This window comes from Physeter macrocephalus, chromosome 2 (assembly GCF_002837175.3).
Source record: "Physeter macrocephalus isolate SW-GA chromosome 2, ASM283717v5, whole genome shotgun sequence".
Taxonomy (NCBI): domain Eukaryota; kingdom Metazoa; phylum Chordata; class Mammalia; order Artiodactyla; family Physeteridae; genus Physeter; species Physeter macrocephalus.
The window spans coordinates 100,973,056-100,996,162 of record NC_041215.1 but is presented as its reverse complement, the minus strand read 5'-3'; the positions used below and the strand labels follow the sequence as shown (position 1 = coordinate 100,996,162).

The window sequence follows — 23,107 nt, the reverse complement described above, 5'->3', positions numbered from 1 at the left end:
GTTTCATCATCCCACCTTTAGAACCTAGCCTTCTAAATTGTGGCTTCCAAGCAGAAATGAATGAATGAATGAATGGCAGGACAAACATGCTGAGCTGGAGAAGTAGGCCTCACCCCATTCTCCTTAGGTGGCAGGCAGGAGCAGTAGGGAGGCTGTCCCCGGGGAAAGGAAAACCAAGCTGCAATAGTGAGATGGTGATAACAGCAGTCAGGGCAGGTCTGGAAGAGCAAGAGGGAGCTGGGGGCTAAATAACCAGGGCAGCTCCACAGCCCAGCCACCAGAATGTGGCCTCTTGAGGTGTCAGACAGCAGAGCGGGTTCTGAGTTCAGGCCCCACAGCAGCTCCCTGAGCACCACCCACCCTTTCCTCTTCTGTTCACTGTTGAGATTCGGGCTCTTTTCTTGCTGCCCCGATTCAGTTCTCCTCTGGCGTTTTGAGGCAGCTTTGCCTTTCCCTTTTTATCCCTTCCCTAGCTGAAAGATATCTTCCCACACGTGGAAACCTCTCACTCTTCCTCCCAGCTCACTTTTTGTCACTTTCACGTTTTGCTGATCTTTACCTCCGTGCGAGAAGCCTTCCCAGGATGACCACGCTGGGGCAAGAGTAAGCTCTGAATGATCATACTGACAGATGGGTATTTCCTTTCTCCAGCACAGCCAGTAGGCTTTTGGTGGGAAATGGAGTAAATTGGCTTCCATGCTTTTAATCGCCCATGTTGGACTCATTTGCAGATTGATGAAATCAACGTGTATGGAAACACGGCCCTCCACCTGGCCTGCTACAACGGGCAGGATGCTGTAGTCAACGAGCTGACCGACTACGGTGCTAACGTGAACCAGCCCAATACCAGCGGGTTCACCCCGTTGCATTTTGCTGCTGCCTCCACACACGGTGCTTTGTGTCTTGAGCTATTAGTAAACAACGGGGCGGATGTTAACATTCAGGTATGACTCTCTCTCAGTCTCCCTCTCTCAGTGTGAAGTACCTTTGCGTTGAGCCTCTGTTTGAGCAAACTCACCTGCTGTAAATTACAGTTAGTAAATTGTAACTCTAAGCATCCCGATTCTTGCGGACTTATGCTATATTGTCATGATGTGGAAACTTCTGCAGGAGTGGTGGTACCAGTGGATGACACTGAGGTTCTAGCCACGTGCCCTTGGTAGCTTAGTGAATATACGGGAGCAAATACTGGGTCTCAGGGATGTGGACTTGGCCGAGAGTCTAATACTGAGGTGAATGTTGAGCTGATAGGGCAGAGATGCTGAGCATGAAAAGGAAGCCTAACCTAATGATCTCAGGTCTGTTTCCAACCCACAAGGCCCTCCAAGGAGTTTCTCAAATGGCTTCCTGGAGTAAACCCCCAGATGGTGGCTTCAATTATATGATATTAATCTGGTTTTAATGGTAATTCCTTTACTCAGCAAACTTACTGAGGACTACCTAGTGCCCTCTGTTTGGTACCTGGTGTATACTCCAAGGTGCCCTTAAGGAATTTACAATATGGCAAGGAGATAATGTACTCAGATAATCATGGGGCAAGAGAGAATGTCATGAGTGGCATGAGAAATTAATAAAGTGCTGCAAACTATAAGAAGCAAGTGTTGACTTGCTTTTTGCTTGGGCATCAAAACTAGAGATTGCTTTTGAGCTGAAGATTGATATCAGTTGAGATGAGGAGGGATAGAGAGAATTTGAGAGAGGACATTCCAGATACATAGAATGGCAAGCAAAGGAGTTGAGAGGTCTCGATAGGTAAACTTTAGGTAGCCAGTCTGCTCACTGTAACAGAGAACCAAGAGGAACTTTTGCAGGTAGCCTTCATGATCCAGGTTATATCACTTGGATGCATTTAGATTGTAGCAGAATATCCTGATTTATACCAAGTGACCTTGTTCGCATCCTCAGCTTCCCTTCTCCCAAGCACACAGGAATTGTAAAGCAAGGTCCCAGTGTATTCTGGCTCTGCTTTTGAAAAATTGTTATTTCCAAGATTTAATTTCAACAATATTGGATCAGTATATTTTAATGATCTCTATTCACTATTAAAGTCCTTTTATATTTTTTCATTTAATTTATAATATGGGGAAATATGGGACAAATTTTCAGAATAGCGATTTATTGTGATTGAATGGAGTACAAATTATATGAAAGAAAGGAGCCAGGAACAAGCTGAAATGTGACCTGACCAAGAATGAGCACTTCTCTACTGGTCAAGGAGTTGGGGCCTCTATAGGGTGTGGGTCCGCTAATCATTATAGAGGCCACATGATCAGAACTGAGCATTAGAAACAGTAATCTGGCCACAGAAAACCAGAGACAGAAGACAAAGAAAAAAATGTATATATGACTACATAAAATTTTTAAACTTTTATATAACAAAACAAAACAACAAAAAAGAAAAAACAAAAACCTTAACATAAAATTGAAAGGGGAGCAACTCGGAAATTTTTCTGCAATATACATATAAGCAAGGAGTTAACATATTTAATATAAGAGCTCATAAAAATCAATAAGAAAAAGTCTGATAGTCTACTAGAAAATATGGGCAAATGCAGATCACAAGAGAGAGAATACAATATCCATTAAACTTATGAAAAGATATTCAGTATTACTAGTCATTAGAGAAATGCAAACTAATACTTTTATAATACTAATACATTAATATTTGCCTTTAAAATTGGCAAGTATCAAAAAGACTAGCAATGCCCAGTGTAATCAGTGAAAAATTAAAATGCAATAAGTAAATATGATCCAGTTTTATAATTTCAAAAAGTATGTGTCTATGTATGTGCATAGAAAGAGAAAAATATCTGGAATCTACATCAGTATCCTAGCAACAGTTATCACTCCAGCGAGGCAAAATTATGATTTGGGCTTTTAGTTTCTTTTCAATATATTTGTTTTAATCTTCTTATTGTGATGCCATAAGCATGTGTTATTTTTATATCCAAAAGAGAAAGAAAGCTATTTTCATTTTTATTTAAAAAAAATTTCAGATATAGTGGACCGAGGGAGGGGACAAGTAGAAGATAATTGGAAGTCAATGAAATGGGTCTGGATAAGAGGTAATGAGTAATGAGGACAGGCGGATGGGGACAGCCAACGGAGGGAGAGGCTTTGCAGAAAGGAAATCGCCGGGATTTCGTTGGACAAGAGATGGAGGAGATAAAGATGAGTATAAGAATTGAAATCTGGCTAAAGAGGTAGTACAGCATAGTGATTCAATGTCCAGTTCTGTGTCTAGACTGCCTAGATTCTCGTCCTACCTTGACTTTTAGTAATTATATAATCATAAACAACTTCTCTGTGTGTCTGTTTATCTGTAAAATTAGGGAGACAGTAGTATCTTCCGCATGGGACTGTTGTGAGGATTAAGCAAGTTATCTCACATAAATTACTTGGAACAATGCCTGCCACATAGTGAGTCCTCCATAAATGATTATTGTTATTAAGAGGGTTGTCAGGAGAAAGAGTAGGCTTAGAAGGTAAAACCAGTGGGTGTAGTTCTTGAGAAGCTGATTTTGAGCCTTTGATACGGCCAGTCGGAGAAAACCAATAGTGCAAAATGTGATTCTCTAGCATGGGAGAGCAGTAGAGAATAGAAGAAAACACCTAGGTTGTCTCATTCACATAGAGGTGATCGATAGTTGAAACTGGGAAAAAAGGATGATGAGATCACCCATGGAGAGAGTACATCATAGCATGAGTAGAGAAGGGGATGTAGGACTCCAGTAACCCTTTACTCTTAGGATCAGGAGGAGGAGGAAGAGCCAGAGAAACGGATGAAAAAAGAAGAGTCGGGGAAGATAGGAAGGAAACGAAGGGGATGGAGTGTCTTCGTGAAGGTAGAAAGCAGGCAGAAATGAAAAAGTAAACTAGCTGAAGAGAATTTCAGAGTTCTAGATCTTGTAAGGGGACCCCATCCAAGGTCCTACGTGGAGGTAGGATGAAGGTCTTTAGGAGCAACGAAGAAACCAAGGTGGGGAAAGAGCCAGCATGTGGGGTTAAAGTCTAAGAGGAGGGTGGTGGAGGACAGGAGGCAAACAGGTGGCTCAACCGTCAATGTCCTCAAGACGTGTGACACTTTTCTTGCCATCCTGCTGTCTGAGGGATATCCTGTGGATAGGAAGGAACATTACTGAAGTTATATAAAGTGTCTCTCTTTACCAACCTTAATTAATTCACGGGGTTATCTGATGCTCTCCATTTCCTCTGTAAAACATGCCAACTGATGCTTTCAGTGTGCCCGATACTGAGGTTAGAAGGCCACTTTCTGGCATACCTACCTACTTCTCCCAGGTAACTGACTAGCAGCCAGTTCAGATTGGATAAGAGGCTTCAACTATGGTGCCTTGGTTTATGGCAGCCTTCTCTTCTCCCCCACAAAATGGACATGGAAAGCATAGCTACTTAATTTTAATAGTTAATTTTTTCCTGAAGACTGCTAATCATCAGTAGAGTATAAGAAGCACCATTAAAAAAAAGTCTGAGACTTGGGTTTATGTATTATCTAATCCGTGTAAATGGGATTTTGAATCAAATCTAGCCTTCTCCCTCAGTCTCCCCATCTACTCTGTCTACATCCTAATTCTCTTGAATCTTTATTAGTTAACTTCGGATGCATGGATCATCTAACATTTCCGTGGAGCCATTCAGTCTGACTGGAGGTTGTTATCTCTCTGCACCACATTGCCCTTGGATTTTGAAAGTGTTTGTAGATTGCAAGACAATTTATATTTGTTTAGATTTTCCAAAGTTAGAAGAAAATAGCAGATTGAAATGTAGCCAGTACCTACTCACGTGTTCACTTTGTTTTCCTCTGTCCTCACAAAACACAAAAAGTGATGTCTTCATGAGAAATTGCAAGATGATGGAGAGAGGAGGAAGGCTATGTGTCCTGCATGCATTTTACAGTCCCTCATTTTGCTTAGATTGACCATGGCCCTGTCCTTGATTTTGAATATTGTGATATCACAAAGTTTAATTATTATAAAATAATAGAGACACAATACTTAATACAATAATGTGTTGAAAGTTTACTTTTTTTTTTTTGCAAATAGGAAGAGCATGAGGAAATATGAAATAATTTCCCTTCTCCATTAGAGACCACATTGTAATTTTTGTAGCATCTCAAGGCTCTTTTTGGAAGCACTCAAACTAAGCATTAAAGAACACAGTAAACACGTGGCCATGCTGGATATGACTTAGAAAGATAGATTCAGAAATGACCATTGCCTGCCTAACATTCCGCCTGCCTATGGTCTCAATTCTTTTCTGCGCAAGGGCCCTTAGATCACTTAACCCTAAGAGACTGGAACTGAAGCCTATCACACATTTACTGAAGTGGACCAGCTCCCTTCTTTGTACGTACCAGGACCAAGTTATATTCTATAATTGCATTGCAGAGGTTGAAGATGAAACTGGAATAGGCAAGAGTAAGCAGTAATAGTGACATGGCCCTTGGATCTTAAGAGAGGAAGTGAGGAAAGGAGGGGGGTGAATGTCTGAGCCAACCACGTACTATCTGCAGCCTTTAGAAGCATTTAAAAAATTAGACTGTATATGGCTTTTTGCACACCAGGGTATTAGATTGCTCTTCCATTGAATTAGGAAGCCCTTTGGGGTTTCTGACTATATTTATTTTATAGAGACTTTATTGCCCTCCACCAGGGCCACTGAGCTTTGTGGCGCCAGGGGGCACTGTTCCACAGAGAACACGGTGCCTTCAGCTTCCTGGGGAGTAACTATGTATTTAAGTTTAGAGAAGGTTTATGGGAGGAGGAGGAAAGAAGGCATTAGAAGTGGAAGAAAAGAATGAATGGATTTCTGAGAATGGAAACGCTTCATTAATTCAAGGATTAATCTTCCTTGGATGATGGTGAATTCTTCCCTGAAAGAATACTAATATTTGTCATAAAATATTCTTAGTCCTCATTGGTTTTCTTTCATGACTTACGGCTGAACCATAAGTCAATAGGAGAGCTATTAAGCAAGTTCTCAAGGTAACAAAATTTTCCAAGCCCTAACTCTGCTCTGGGAAAATGCACCTAGAAATTGGAAGGAGGCTAGAAATGAAGAAGTTTTTCTAAAAGCAAAGCTTTGAGTAAGTGGGAGAACTGATCATTTCTTCTCCTTTGAGCATTCAGGGAATGTTTGGTATCTGAAGTTCAAGGGCCAGCAGCAGCAATGGCAAGTTCCCCGCCACCCGACCCCACCCCCATGTGAAAAATTTCTCAGGCAGATAATGCAACTCAGTAGGATCCTCAGTCTCAATCTGAATATTCTGAGTTCTAACTTGTAAAGGCTAAATAAAAAGTACTAGTCTTTTGACCTTCATTGGTTTTCAATGGCTTTTTGAAATGAGTTCCCTTTACACCTATACCATATAAACAAAGCTGCCCAAAAATGACTCCTATGGTGCTCTTAATGCTTCCTGTCCCCAATTCCTGACCTCCTGCCACCGTATCCCAGTGAGAAAAAAAAGTCAGCTAAGGTCTGTCTTCAGTGGTATGTGAACTCAGGCAAAGATCTGCAAGGGTAGATCTGAAGCAAGCATCACCATTGACCATATTGCCGTCCTTTTCATTTAACCTAACTTTGGTCATCTCTGTCCCTTTACCAAAAGCACAAGCACTCCAAGGGAGGAAAAGGGTATGGTGTTTGCTGTCCTTGAAATGGGACCAGCTTTGTAAACTATATGCTGTAGAAACTGGTGACGTCTGCTTTGGCTCTCTGTCTGCAACTTAGTTAGTGACCAACAGGTTGGTGGTTACTCCTAGCCTTTAAGCTCTTTTCTAGGCATGGAAAAGTGCTTGGTTAAATGTTTATAAAGATATTATCTAGGGCTTCCCTGGTGGCGCAGTGGTTGAGAATCCGCCTGCCGATGCAGGGGACATGGCTTCGTGTCCCGGTCCGGGAAGATCCCACATGCCACGGAGCGGCTGGGCCTGTGAGCCATGGCCGTACAGTGAGCGGCGCGCGTACCACACACACACACACACACACACACACACACACACACACACACACACACACACACAAAGATATTATCTAAACACTGAAATATTTACGGCTTTATATATATTTAACTAAATGCTAATAAGTTATGTTTTCGTCTTAAATTTAAGAGAAAATACTGGAGCAAAATTTAAAGAAATAGCACCATCTAGGGACAAATGAATGTCAGCTCTGCAATTTCTGTTTTCTCTCTCCTTAAGAGCCTTGGACTGCCATCACTTTTTTGTTGGAGGGAGTATGTCTTAACTCCTTATTCCTAAGTGGTTCCCAGACTTTTTAGTCTTTTGAATTGTCTGCATTTATCCCAGCTAAGACCCAGGCTCTGGAATCAGAAAGCTTTTAGGAGCTCTTCTCCATCATATGTCTTATGATTGGTGATGGCATCATATCCTCATTTTCTTGACTAATGCCCCTTTTCCCTAAAGATATAATTTCAGTAAAGCTTCAAGCTTACTTCCATCTTCCTTTCCTTTCTCAATCTTTTCTAATTCAGGTTATAATCATACAAGATTAAGATGGAGAAAAAATCCTATTTTTTCTATTTTTTTGCCCATCAACTTGAGAACCTTTCACTATAATGATTATTTACTTCACTCAACATGCAGTTACCACTCTGACTAACTCTTCCCTTGGCACAGATTGTGCATAGTTCCTTTCTTAAGTCTAAGGAATAGACTTATAGGATATAATAAATATTCTTCTGTTAAACCTTGTGGTTTTATAAGCTATTCCAGTGGCTCCTAAACTTTAGTGTGCTGTGAAAGTTAGAAATGACATCAATTCTGATTCAGTTTAGGTCTGGGTTAGGGCACAGAATTCACATTTCTAACAAGAATCCTGAGTGATTCAGATGCAGGTAGTCTGTGGTTCACTCTGAGAAATATTTAAGTGATTATTTGTTTTCCATTGTAGAGTTTTTGAAAGAATCATTTTAAAGCACACGTATTTGAATTTCATCACAAAAATGAACTTGTGTTTTTGAAATCTCATATTTTAACCTCAGGCTTAGGAACATGTTTCTTCTGAGACTTAGAAAAAGAATAGTTACATAAATTTCTGTATTTTCTTTTCTTTTTTAAATAATATCTGAATGAAAGAATACATAATATATTCTCTCAGTTGGGGATACTTTGGGTCTTTCTTTTCTTTTCTTTTTAAAATAATATCTGAATGAAAGAATACATAATATATTCTCCCAGTTGGGGATACTTTGGGTCTAAAATAACAGTAATATTTTCGTTTGGGTATCACTATTTTTAGAAGAAATTCTGTAAATGATTATTTCTTAATCAAATGTGTAGGACTTTGGTATTTGGTGTAATGATGACTAATGTATGGATTCTGTACATTTTTCATCTTTTGGCTTAATCTGTGAGAGAGAATGCCATCATTTATATCTTGAATAATAAAGAGATGTATAAATTCAACTCATATTTCCAGGTAATCATTAACATGGCAATTTGCATATCTTAATCCTATGATTTCTAATGAGTTAAGTGAAGCGAATGTTTCTCTTTTGGAATCATTGAAAGTGGTGTTTCTCTGTGGAATTAGAATGTAGAGAATGGTGGAGGATTTCAGGTCAATTTTGAGAGCTGCAGTGATTTATAGCAGTTTAGTCATCTTCATGTCAAACAGGGCCAAACAAGTTAATACATCATTTGTCTTTTTTTCATGTACTATAGACAGAAGGTGAAAAAAACACTGTAATAAACTCTACATATACTATCCATTATACTGTATAATGGAAAAGAATATGAAAAATAATATATACTATATATGTATAACTGAGTCACTTTGCTATACACTAGAAACTAACACAACATTGTAAATTAACTATACTTCAATTTTTTAAAAAAGTTGAAAAGTAAAACAACTTGAAGGAAACCTTCACCAGTAGATCACAGGAGATGAAAAAATGTTTTGGATGATTTCCTCAGTTTAAACCAGGGTAGTTTAAAAATTGTCCATGTAACTAAAAATTTTGCATTTCTTCTCTAGAATAATTTCCACATCTCGAAGCTTCTTTAAAATGTGATGTTATAGGTAAATAACAAGGACCTACTGTATAGCACAGGGAGCTATATTCAGTATCTTGCAATAACCTATAATGGAAATGAATTTGGAAAAGAATATATATATGTATAATTGAATCACCTTGCTGAACACCTGAAACTAACACAACATTGTAAATACTTCAGTAAAAAAAATGTGAAGTTAGGTAATAATTTGTGATATCACGTGTAAGTACTTCAATAAAAAATGTGAAGTTAGGCAGTAACTTGCGATATCACATACACTTTATTGAGCATTGCTGGCGATGTCCGTAGGAATGTTTCAGATTGATGTCACTGGCCCATTGTTTCTCTCTCTCTCATTTTTTAGAGTAAAGATGGTAAAAGTCCTCTGCACATGACAGCTGTCCACGGAAGGTTCACACGGTCACAAACCCTCATTCAGAATGGTATGTGAGAGTCTTCTGCAGTATCATTACTGGAACAGTTTCCTGGTGTGACTGAGTTTGGTTGTCAGTCATTTGAATGTGAAATATGATGCTCTGTTTTAGAGTTTATTAAGCTTGGATTTATACTGTCCTTTGATGAACTTTGCTAAAAGCTCTTAGACACGTCATCACCAATTCAGCCTAAGAGTGAGGACATAGAGCCACTAAGTTTCACAGTCAATTCCCAGTCAGTCAAAGAACATGTGAGTTTTGAAACTGGAAATGATCTACTTATATAGGCTCAAGATCCTGCATTTTTCACTCTGAAACTAATAAAAATAAGTATCAGACATTTTCCAGCAGCAAATCTGAATTATTTTTAAATTTTTGAATTCGCCGTAGTTCCATAAGTTAAAACTTGTTAAGCTACTTGGGCAAAAGTAAGAAAATGAGTGACTCAGAGGAAAAGCAGGTACGTACATGATATAAAGGATCATAAAATCAAAGGCTTGATAGATACCTTGGAAAATCACATAATCTAGTGATTTCCCAGGCTTACAATAAAGGTGTGTTTGAACCATTGGGTTGTCTCTGCAACCAAAGGACTAGGGAGTGTCACTTCACAACATGGTTCACGTTACTATTAGACGGTCATGGCCAGAATCTGTGAGTGGATTGACTTTTGACTTTGACAACACAACTTCTATTATTTTAGAAAATCTTAAAGACAATTTAAAGAAAACAGGTTTAGTTCAGATTTTATGCTGACATTCCAGGTGAATCCAGCAGTTCCTTAACTATCTTTAGTTGACCCACATTTCTAGTTCTCAAAATTCTGGCATTAGTCAATTTTTTTAGACCTATCTTTTTCTCATCTGTAAGAACACTGGATGACATACACTTGAATTGTTAGTGGTACTAAGTTATGTCTTAGGCACTGAAGTCATAAAACTAAAAAGTCATTTGACATTTGGATGGAAGACCAGCCAGGGAAATTATGCTGAGGAAGCAAAATATCTGCAGCAAAGCACAGGAAATTTATAAGCGTTTCAGTGAAACTATAGAAGAAAAGAAATCCCAACAAATTTCCAGTGAGCAAATGCAGGTAAATGAAAATGAACTGCACAACACCCATTAATCCTAGTTTGAAATATGTGATATGCCTTTGTCATTTACTTTATTGAAAGGCCACTTTAATTGTTTTGTTTTGCTTGAAGTAAAGGGGAGGTGGGGAGGGACCCTAGCAACTCTCCTCTGCACGCTTTCCTCATCCCACTGTACTTCTCAACTGTTTTTCAGAAACAGTGTCCACTGCCTTAAAAATAAACAAAACTAGGGAGCTATTTGGTATCCATTTTTTAAAATTTAATGTGAACATAATCACCAGGGTTTAGCTCTGTGGCATTAAAAAGCATTGTTCCCTGTCAGAGCAATTTCAAGCACTAGTGACCAGATCAGAGAAAGCAGTTTTTCACGCCTTCCTACAGGTCCATCCCTGCGGGCCAGACCTGTGTCATGCAAGTGTGCTTACAACGGTCTTGGGGGTGCTGCTGGCTGCTTTGACCTCTCTAAAAACCATCCCTGTGGACTTGAAGACTTCCATGCCCTCTCTGGACTTTCTTGCTAGACTTTTGAGTTGGGACGACCCCTGAAAGAGACCTTATGTCTTGTCCTCTGTGATCAAGGAGCTTGTCTCAGAGCCTATCTCATTCTTGGCTGGCCTGGCATCTTGCTTGTGGGTTGAATGGGATCCTGGGTCCTGTAATGCTGAGGATATAGTGGCTATAATACATAACTTATATATAATGATAAAGCTAACATTGGTTGAGTGTTCTTCACATTGTGCCAGGCACTTGGCTAAGCACGCCACATAAATCCTTCCAACCACCCCATGAGAAAGAGGTGCTATTATTATCTCCATTTCAAAGATAGGGAAACTGAGGCAGAGAGGGTGTCACTTCTGTTGGGATACATGGCACATATGTTGAGGAACAGAGATTAGAACCCAGGAAGTCTAACACTGGAGACTGAACTCTCAACCACTCTTCTCTGTATGAACAATGACAGGTTAAAATGTTTTTTGTTTTTTGTTTTTTTTTTTGCGGTAAGCGGGCCTCTCACTGTTGTGGCCTCTCCCGTTGCGGAGCGCAGGCTCTGGACGCGCAGGCTCAGCGGCCATGGCTCACGGGCCCAGCCGCTCCGCGGCACGTGGGATCTTCCCGGGCCGGGGCACGAACCCGTGTTCCCTGCATCGGCAGGCGGACTCTCAACCACTGCGCCACCAGGGAAGCCCTAAAATGTTTTTTAACTTGAATTCTATTTACTCTAAGAGTCGCTTGCATTTGGCAGATAGTTATTTATCCCTGTAAAAGGATGATTTGGCATTCTCTTCTCTCGGCCAACAGTTCTTTGCATTCATTGCAGATGTGAGAACTGTGAGTTCTTCCATTCGACTTTTTTTAAAAAAAAAAATGCCCTTAGGGACAAGAATAGGAAGCTCTTTTCTTTCCTCCTGTTTGTTGGTTTCTTTCTGGGAAAAGCCCAGAGGCTCACACCCCCAGGGCCTGGTGTCTGTCCTCCAGAGTGGGTAACCACATGACAGGACCTGGAATGCCCGTCCCCCATGGGGACATCACTTGGCTCCTAAGACCTGCTGAGGAACATTCTTGATGTTTATTTGTTTTGTTAAATGGCTCTGATGTTTGGACTTTGTGCAGCATTTCTCTACTTCTCTGACTGCTCTCTAGTCAGGGTTATTCTTTATGATAACTTTTTTTTTTTCCAGAAGCATTCAGCTTTGGTAAGGTGATCGTTTAAGAAAAAAACCCAAAAGACTCTTTTCTTTTTTAAGTTAATAAGCAAAGTCTACCTCTGTGGTTCAATCACGTTGTTTGTTGTCTGAAGCTGTGTTGTCAGAGCCAGAGAGGGAAAGAAGTAAACGAAGACATAATCTGATATCAGAAGGCATTTGATCTGGCCTTTTGCACAGGCAGCTGCCTCAGATGCTGTCCAGCAGGTTACAAAAGTTCAAAATGATGTTTTTTTTCACAGAAGCTTTAAAAATAAAAGTTTGAAAAGGAAGAGTGAAGTGATAGGTTAGGATGATTCATTGTGAGGTTTTTGACCTTTGGGCTTACAGACTTTCTGAGGCAACTTAATAAGATAACTATTCTTGTTTGTGCAACGAAAAACTAATTTCAGATGAATGCCTAGATAATGCTGCATAAATCATCCCTTCTGACGTGCTCTGCGTATGTCTAAACTCATGGATATTTATTTTCCTCACTAATAATCAATGATCGATAACCAACCTTTAACTTGCAACCTTCAAATGAATAGTAAAGATAATTAACTTGCTAAAAAAAAAGATAACTAATAAGGACCTGCTGTATAGCACAGGGAACTCTACTCAGTACTCTGTAATGGCGTATATGAGAAAAGAATCTTAAAAAAGAGTGGGTATATGTATATGTAGAACTGATTCATTTTGCTGTACACCTGAAACTAACACAATATAATAAATCAACTATACTCCAATAAAATTTTTTTAAAGGTATTTAATTTGCATTCCAAGCAAATGAAAATGGAAAGGCTTGGGGAGTGACTATAAGATAGAAATTCATTCATCTAGAGGTCCTACTTTAATATAAAACATATTTCTGAATAACAAATAGTCTCTTTTATTTTTCTACTAAGTTATGATGTTTTCTAGAAGTATATCTTAAATGACAAAGATAATTACCCATATTTTTACAGTTTTAAATTGACTTATGAAATGACAGTAACAACAAGAAACTTTATCAGCTCAGACCCTCTATTCCATCCTTTCTAGTATTTTTCACTCTTCTCTTTTCCTATCCAATTTTTGGCATATTTGAGGCTGGTAAACATGGAGGCCCTACTCTTGGCTGGGAAGGACATGAGCAATGTAGTGTTTGTCCAGGACAAAGACTTCTTTGAAGTCTGGGGATCTGTCTCCCACATTTCCCTGGATCAGCTCCATGGGTGGACCTTTCAGGCTGACCACTGTGGGTACATGTACATGGATTACAGCCTTTCAGGCTGACCACATGGATTCATGTACCCTGGATTGCTCTGAGGTATCCATGGAGACCAGATGGCTGCCTGTCCCCAAGGCATAAAAATGACCTAAATTGGATATTTCTAAATTTAGATTACTGTGAACTATTTCTTGAGTCCCTAGAAGTTTTCAATAATTTTATTTTAATTTTTCTTGATTATAAAATTAGTACATGCTCACTGTAGAATAAAATTAACTTATTAGGGCTTCCCTGGTGGCGCACTGGTTGCGAGTCCGCCTGCCGATGCAGGGGACACGGGTTCGTGCCCCGATCTGGGAAGATCCCACATGCCGCGAAGTGGCTGGGCCCGTGAGCCACGGCCGCTGAGCCTGTGCGTCCGGAGCCTGTGCTCCGCAACGGGAGAGGCCACAACAGTGAGAGGCCCCCGTACCGCAAAAAAAAAAAAAAAAAATTATTAAAGAGAATCCCCCATGACCCCCATCAATGGTCTCCCTAACCCCATCCCAAGAATTTCTATTGACAGTTTGGTGAAACTTCCAGATTTTTCTATGTATTTAAGAATGTATATATAAAGATACATAATTATTACTTTTACAGAAATGATTGTAGTCCATTTATTTGAACAACTGATTTTAAAAATCACTACTGTCCCACAGACACAAAGATATGAGGAAAGATCAGCATTTGTATTCAAGTTGCCATTTATATTTCTCTGTCACAAAGTTAGAAAGGGATTACCTTTTTGTAAACAGCTATTAAGTTGCAAACTCCAAATGTGCAAATTTATTGGCAGCAGCTAAACTCTACATGCCAAAGTCTTGGCTGCAGAGTGAAGCATCTTAAATCCTGTGTAAACATATGTACTAATTGGAGTTTCTTTTTTTTTTTTTCTTAACATCTTCCCCTTCTACAAAGCTCACATATATTTGTAATTATTTCACTTTTTAGGAGAGATTCTTGTTCATTAACTCTGTTGTACCAGTACACCTGGCTAGAAAATATATTGTTTGTTGGAAATAAATCTTAGGGAGTTGGTGGTCATAGTTAGGATTCATTAGAATGAAGGACCATACAGATATTATCGTGAAGATTTTTTAATGGTCATATTATAAGAAATAGTGTCTTGGCCTGGAAGTTAATGCTCTTTCCTCAGATCTGAAAAGACTCTCAATGGCTTCCTTCTGGTGCTCAAGTATACCTCTGATGGGTATGCAAATGGGCACAGCCTTTCTCAAAAGCAATTTGCTAGTGTCCATCAAGAGCCTTAAAAACATTCATAGTTGTGATCTAGTAGTTCTACTTGTAAAAATATTGCTGAAGGAGATCATCTGAAATGTGGATAAAGATTATGTATAATTATGTTCATTCCTGTGTTTTTCCTAATGGCAAAATTTGGGCATAGCCTAAATGCCTAGTAATTGGGGACTTGTTGAGTGAATTCTCTAAATACTGATATGATGTAGTCATTTACAGTTGCATTAATGAAACTAATTAATGACATGGAAAGTGTTTGTGATGTAATATTAAGGGGGAGATCGGGATACAAAACTCTTTCTACCCTGTGATCTCAACCGTGGGAAATGTCTTCACACACAAATGCACACACACATACAAACAACTGGAAGAAAATATCCAGAATATTAATACTGATTATCTCGGATAATCAGTGAATTTATAGATGACTTCTGTTTTCTTCTTTGTATTTTACTGCATCTTCTAAATTTTCTACAGTGAGAAAATTACTTTCTCAGTAATAAATATTATTTAAAGTAAATGCTTAATATCTTTTTAGATTGATCTAAGCCATTTATATAATATTTACATTTCTCAGGATTTTGTATTTCTTATTCTGGAATATATAAATGTGTATGTGTAGTTTAGATATACAAACTAAACATTATAGTATTAGTATCTTAAAATTATGTATTTTACTTTTAAAATATCAGCTTACTTTAGTTCAAAATAATTGATGATGAGAGTAAAGCTTAAGATTTGACCTATTCTAAAATACCTGATATCTAAGAGCATGAGCTGACAATTCAATAACTTACTGCTTTCCATAATGATGCAGAGATTTGTTTATGAACAGGATAGTCAGGAAATAAAACAAGAATAATTTATATTCGGTGCCCCAATATCCTAGGTGCTTTCTTTTATTAAAAGCATAAGTGCGTGTGGGCTTACATAAGCAAGAAGTACACACTATGATTTTTCTCCTTGGTGTGCTTCCCTGTCCTTTACTCCCTCCCCTTTTCCTGCTTTCTTCAGGCCCTTCCTTTTTGACTGGGATATAATTCATATACTATAAAAGTCACCATTTTAAAGTGTACAGTTCAGTGGATTTCAGTATTTTCACAAGGCTTTACAACCATCACCATTATGTAATTCCAGAACATTTTCATCCCACCCCTCCAAAATCTTTATCCCAGTTAGCAGTCACTCCCCATTCCTTCCTCTCCTTGATTTCTCCTTATTTCATGATTTTCAAGGACTCTTAAACTACTTGGAAGCTTACCCAATTATCACTAATGCATGTAGCAAATATTTTCACATATGTCAGTTTCCTTATTGCTAGGATGTGGGGAAAGCCTTTTTAACTACAATGCAAAATCTAAATACAATAAAAGACATAAATTACGAAAAAAATTTTTTTCAGGGTAGAACACCAAAGACAAATGAAAATCTAGGCCAAAAATATTTGCAGCATGTATTACTAATAAATGGGCAATCTCCCAAATATTTTAAGAACCTTTAAAAATTAAGGAATAAAAGATCTCATACACACACACACACACACACACACACACACATACATGCACACACTTTTAGAAAAATTGGCAAAAGTCATGAAAAAATGGTTCCTAGAAAAAGGTAAACAAATGGCCCTTTAATATATTAAAAGATTCTCAACTTCCTTAACAAGAGAAATGAAAAGACTACAGTGAGATACCAGTTCTCACTCATTACATGGTATATATCCAAAAGCTTGACAAGGCTGGGGAGAAAAGGCACTCTCATACATTGCTTGTGTGAGTGCAAAATTGCACAGCACCTAAAGAGGGAAACATGGCAAAATCTAACATAACCACATACTCATTTCTTTAACCTAGAAATCCCCTTTCTAGGAATTTATTCTGAAGATAGACCCAACAAATACAAAACACTTGCAAAATGAGGTTATTCACTACAACATTCCTGATATTAGCAAAATGATTTTTACCACCTAAATGCTCATCCATACCGGACTGGTGTACTTAACTACTACATCCATGCAATGAAAAATAATTAAACTGTACAAAAATGAGGAATATTTCCAAGAAGTGATCTCTAGGAGTGAATTCGAGGGTATGTTGTTAAGTGGAAAAAAAAAATGGTATAAAAGATTCTATGTGCTTGTTTTTGCAAAGAGAAAGACAGAAAGCATAAACCAAAACTAATGAAAATGATTAATTACTATAGGATGTGGTTGAGGGTGAAGTGAAAGGGGTAGAAATGAGAGTGGGACTTGTTAAAAGTATAGAATTTTTGACTTTTGAAATGTGTGTTACATATTAATAAAATAAAATTAAATCAAAGCTGGTAAAAAAAAAATCTGGTAAACATTTTGAAAACAAAATCAAATGAACCTGTGTATCAAATTGATAATATAAGCACACAGAATAAAGAATTCAGATAACTTTTGAACGAAGTACTCCCTGTATATGCTAAAATCATTATGGGAAACTTTGTTGGGAAATAGAGTATGTGCACAGTCTGGAAGTATCACCCACAAATTCCTTGTTAATTACAAAAGGGGAAAAGACATTTGTACAGTGGAGAGTGCTGCTCGGCATCTCTTGTATTTCTTATCCTGGAAGATATAAATGTGTGTGTGTAGTTTAGATATACAATAAACATTATAGTATTAGTAGCTTAAAATTATGTATTTTAGTTTTAAAATATCAGCTTACTGATATTTTTTTACTGATAATCAAGCCTCTTTTTTTAAATTGTGGTACATAAAATTTACCATTTAAACTATGTTTAAGTGGCACTAATAAGTACATTCACATTGTTGTGCAGCCATCACCACTACCCATCTCCAGAACTTATTTTTTCATGTTCCCAAACTGACACTCTGTACCTATTATAAGGAATCAAAATTTGCATCACCCAATAATGGAATAACTTGACCTTATGTGTGTGCTGTGGAGATGTGATGGGAAGTACAATTCAACTCTGGGGTATTCTTGCCAAAATGTTTAGCCTGAATCTAGTAATGAGGAAATAATCAGACAATTCCAGAATGCAGTGTATCCTACATGACTCCTGGCGTGGACCCCCAAAATATCAATGACATGGGAGATAAATATATAAATACCTAAGAGGCAGGAGGATTGTTTTAGATGAAAGGAAACTAAAGAGACATGACCACCAAATGCTATCAGAATCTTTGATTGGATCCTGGATTTTAAAAAAACAGTTTTAAAGCACATTTGGGGGAACAGTTGGAGAAATTGGAATATGCACTTATATTATGTAAAATTATGATATCAATGTTATATTTCTTGGATATGATGATGAGATTATGGTTATGTGGGAGACTGTCTGTTCTTAGGGGTGAAATGTCATGATGTCTGACTTATTTCTAAATGGTTCTTCAAATGAATGATTAGACTATTTATCTTTCATATTATATATTATGTATAACTTTTCATATATATATGAAAAGGTGAGGGAAAGAAAGAAATGTAGTAAAATAAAAATTAGGGGAAAAAGAAGGCAAAATAAAATAAGATGTTTACTGTGTTACTAAAGTGATGGTTAAAGTTATAGTTTTAATAAATATAGATTTTTCAGTTTATGGTTGATGCTTTTACTCATTTTACTCATCATCATTTACATAATCAAACTACATAAAATCTTTTCCTGAACACTCTGTTCCTTCTGGTTCTTATGCTTTAGCATAAGGTTTATTTACATAGGTCTTTAATTAAGCAAGTAAAACTAAAATTGAATGTGTCTTCAGAGTTACATTTTGTGGAATTTGATTACATTATTTATTCAGAGAGGGAATCTAGTTGTAAGATTTTAGAACCTTAAATAAGACAATGTGGAAAGGTTTTTTAAAAGCATTTCTTTTCGTTGTTGTTGCATGTATCTTTTTTTTTTAATAGATCTTTATTGGAGTATAATAGCTTCACAATACCGTGGTAGTTTCTGTTGCACAACAAAGCAAATCAGCATATACATACACATGTCCCCATATCCCCTCCCTCTTGCGTCTCCCTCCCTCCCACCCTCCCTATCCCACCCCTCTAGGTGGTCACAAAGCACGAAGCTGATCTCCCTGTGCTATGCGGCTGCTTCCCACTAGCTATTGATTTTACATTTGGTAGTGTATATGTGTCCATGCTACTCTCACTTAGCCCTCCCACCCCATGTCATTTTCACTCTGTATGACAGACTCTAGGTCTGTCCACCTCACTACAAATAACTCAGTTTCGTTTCTTATGGCTGAGTAATATTCCATTGTCTATATGTGCCACATCTTCTTTATCCATTCATCTGTCGATGGACATTTAGGTTGGTTCCATGTCCTGGCTATTGTAAATAGTGCTGCAATGAACATTGTGGTGCATGTCTCTTTTTGAACTATGGTTTTCTCAGGGTATATGCCCAGTAGTGGGATTGCTGGGTCATATGGTAGTTCTATTTTTAGCTTTTTAAGGAACCTCTGTACTATTTTCCAGAGTGGTTGTATCAATTTACATTCCCACCAATAGTGTAGGAGAGGGTTCCCTTTTCACCACACCCTTTCCAGCATTTATTGTTTCTAGCTAAAAGTATTTCTAATAGACTTCCCTCCATGCAGATTTAATAATACTACTACCTCAGATGGTAACTTGTCCCCTTAAAAAGCATTCTTGTCCCTGAGAGCAGAGATGCACAGAGTAGAAATGAAACCAACATTTGGTCAACGTGAGTGACTAGCATAAAATGTAGTATCTGAATCAACCTGAATCCTTATGTAATTCTGTATTAAAATGTCTTTTTCAGGAGGTGAAATTGACTGTGTGGATAAGGATGGCAACACTCCTCTCCATGTGGCTGCAAGATACGGTCATGAACTTTTGATTAACACCTTAATAACCAGTGGAGCTGACACAGCCAAGTAGGTTACTGCAAAAATATGGTGGAATAATTTCCACATGTGGGAATACTGCCAAAGGGATTCTGCCATGCCGTAGATAGTTCCCATTTATCCAGGTTAAGGCAGATCTGCACCATTATGCTAAACACAGATTAAATTTGAACTAAATTAAGTGACTTTTTATGACAGTTGCAAGGAAGAACCAGTTTTATTTTTCAGCTATATCAGAAAGAGGCCTATTTCAGTGGTTTTAATTAAGGAAACTTGAACTTTATTCCTAACCCTGCTTTTTAATATTCTTTTTTTTCCCCAATGTGCAGTGTTAGTTAAGCAGGAAAAATAAAGCATAATTGGGCAAACTCAGAATTTATTCACGGTGCTGTTTTGCATGTATTAATGACCCATATTAATGATACACTTACACGGTGCAATTGAGTAAATCTGCTACATTGGGAAGGGGGGACCTGACTTCATTTTGTACTTTAATTCAACAAGAATATATAACACATCTATATGAGTCTGTTGCAATGTTAGGTGCTGTGGGAAATTTCAGAAGCAAGTTAACTGGTTGGTACCTTCCAGGAGCTCATAATTTTGTTGGAGGCCCAAGGCCCACTTAAGACAAAGAACCATGCAAGATAGTATTTAATAAAGTTCAAAATGAAACAGGACTTTAATGGCAAAGTGTTTGGTGTAGACAGTATATGCCACAGAGTGTAGACAGGAAGGATAGAGCTCAAAGGTGGCCACAGTTTTCAAGGAAAAGGTGAGTTTTAGGTAGGCTTTGAAGAATGAGAGTTATGTGAATAGAGCAGAGAGTGGCAGACATCCTAAGCAGGGAGGCAAGCAGGAACAGACCCAGCTCCGGGAGGAGCTTGGCCTGGCAGGCCTGTGACAGTGCCATGCTCCGCCCAGAGGCACTGTTATATCAGTGCGGGGGACCCAGGCTTTCTTGGGCACTAGCTGGGCTCCAGTCCAAGCTACCTCACTTGCGAGCTGTGTGACCTTGAGCCTGTTGGTCAATCTGTCTGTGCTTTGATTTCCTCATTTGAAAAATGGGAGTAATCATAGTACCTACCATAGGTTTGTTATGAAGATTAAAGGACTTAATCACCATTAAAACTCTCTGGTATATGTTAAGATCCATGTGAGTATGAGTTATGTAAATACGTCTGCTAAGGTTATTCAACAAGATAATCCACGTTAAAAGCTCTTTGAACAGTGCCTGGCACATAGTAGGCTATCAATAAATGCTAACTATGTTTTTATTACTTCATAATAGGCAGGAGAACCAAATTAAAGAGGGCCTTAAATGCTTAAATAGTTTGGCCTTATTATAGAGACTGGGGGTAACAATAACTGAATCTTTAGGAAAGGCAAAATATGAGGGCAGTGTTACATTAGGAATTCTAATTTATTTGTCAAGGCTTGTGCAACAGAATTGAAATTCTTGGTGGAGAATGAGCCAAAATTTAAATGGTCCAGGGAGGGCATGGTGGGTTCCAGTGGCCCTCTGGGCTCCCAGTCCAGTGGTGGAGATAAGATCAAGAGCAAATGTGACTGCAGCATCATGAGATGTGTTATGATGGAGGTTTGGATAGGGCAACACTGACTATCTCTGAGTTCCGCAGGAGAGGTGACATTTCAGCAAGAAGAAGGATGGATAGGAGTTTGCCAGGTGGACAGAATTGTGTGAGATAAAAAAGATAGAAGGGGAAGCAAAGAAGGACATTCCAGGAAGAGGGAACAGTATTTACAAAGGCACAAACATGTGAATATGTTGAAAGCAGATTCCCAAGGCCGGGTTATCTAACATGTTAGGGGGAGTGGAAAGAGATGAGGTGGAAACGTAGGAAGAACCACATTTCAGAGGACCTCGAATGTCTTGCTAAGGAGTTAGATTGCATTCTGAGGCATTCGGAAGCTGTTAAAGAATTATAAGTGGGTGTAGGGTAGGTTGTGTCTAATCCTCCCATTTGTGTGTAAGAAAGATAGCTCTCATAGCAGTCTGGACAGATTGGAGGTGGTCCAGGCTAGAAACACTTTGCAGCCTCTTGCAAAGGTCCAGAGAAGAAAAGATGAGGGCTCGGGCTAAGGACAAGACTGAAGGTGGTGGACAGAGGAGGGGGCCTGCTGACAGATAGCAAGAACAGTGGGTTGTCTCAGAAGAAAAAGGAATCTGCTTCAAGCCAGAGGACCTTTTTGACTGGGAGGTTGCAAATCAAAAGAAACAGTTTGGGACCTCCCTGGTGGTCCAGTGGTTAAGACTTTGCCTTCCAATGCAGGGGGTGCGGGTTCGATCCCTGGTCAGAGGGCTAAGATCCCACATGGCTCGTGGCCACAAACCCAAAACATAAAACAGAAGCAATATTGTAACAAATTCAGTAAAGACTTTAAAAATGGTCCACATTGAAAAAAAAGAAGCAGCTCAGTTTCCTGGAAAGAGCCGTGTACTAGGATTCAGGAGGCTTTCACCAGATTCTACAGTTCCCAAGCAGGCCACGGCTACCCAAAGCCAGAGATTTTAAATGCTCAGTGTCGGTTAAGCAGAAATAAAATGTCAGGTACAAACCAGCTTCACCTGTGGTATGTTAATATTTTCAGTGATGTTTTTCTTTCAACTCTGGGTTATTTGGGGAGTTTTAGCCAAAGAACTGCAAATTTCTGATTTTCTTTCAGATTTGAACTCGCTTGAGGAATAAAGATCAACTGGGCCCAATACTTATGTAAAATTTCTGAAAAAACACATTTAACTCAATAAACACAAAGTATTTCCTTGTAATTATTTTCCCTTCAATTTATGCTAATACAAACTTTGTGGCAAAAATGCCTTAGGAATGACATTGTTGTTCAGGTAGCCTTTCCTTCCATTGACCATGCTGTGTCCTGGGGACAATGACAAGGGAAACATTGTCCCAGCCTCAAAGAGCCACATACGTATGCTTTCTTCTGTCACAGCATTATCTGGGGTTAAGACATGCTGCCTTCAGTAACAGTGGTTCATTAAAATAGCAATTGTGTGTGTGTGTGTGTGTGTGTGTGTGTCTGAGTGTGTATAGTGTGTGGAAAGGGAAGTCATCTAAGGAAAAAATATCCAAGTGAGGGGGAAGAGAGTTGGAGAAGATTAAATTTGCTAAAGACTCCCCAGAAAGTCACTGTTCTCTGGGCTCCTTGTAGATTTATGTAGGATAGCTCCTTAAAGAGGAGAAAAACAGGCCTTTCCTTCTGTAAATAAGTGAACAAAGAGCATTTATGAAAATAACCCACTTTCATTCATAAACAATATGGCCAATGTATTTTTAAAGATCTCTTTATGACAAGTTTTATGGTCATTACTTTCTGATGAATTTATTTGCATCTTATTCTCAGGCCTTGATTGAATGTTCTTTGTTATTCTTTTTGCTTCTCTGAACTTTAAGTCAGAGAAGTTTCTGCAGTGTGACTCGGTGCTTATGCAACTTTACGTGGTTT

General features: G+C 38.5%; 1 protein-coding gene across 3 annotated transcripts in view; it reads left to right on the top strand.

Moving 5' to 3' along the window:
- ANKRD44 (ankyrin repeat domain 44) overlaps nt 1-23,107 on the top strand; it is a 317,462-nt gene that overhangs the window by 193,745 nt on the left and 100,610 nt on the right. For all 3 annotated transcript variants that reach the window (XM_028480445.2, XM_028480424.2, XM_055089237.1), the window contains 3 exons: nt 732-944; nt 9,403-9,481; nt 19,543-19,657. In XM_028480445.2, coding sequence (XP_028336246.1) covers nt 732-944; nt 9,403-9,481; nt 19,543-19,657 — 407 coding nt within the window. The remainder of the gene's footprint in view (nt 1-731; nt 945-9,402; nt 9,482-19,542; nt 19,658-23,107) is intronic.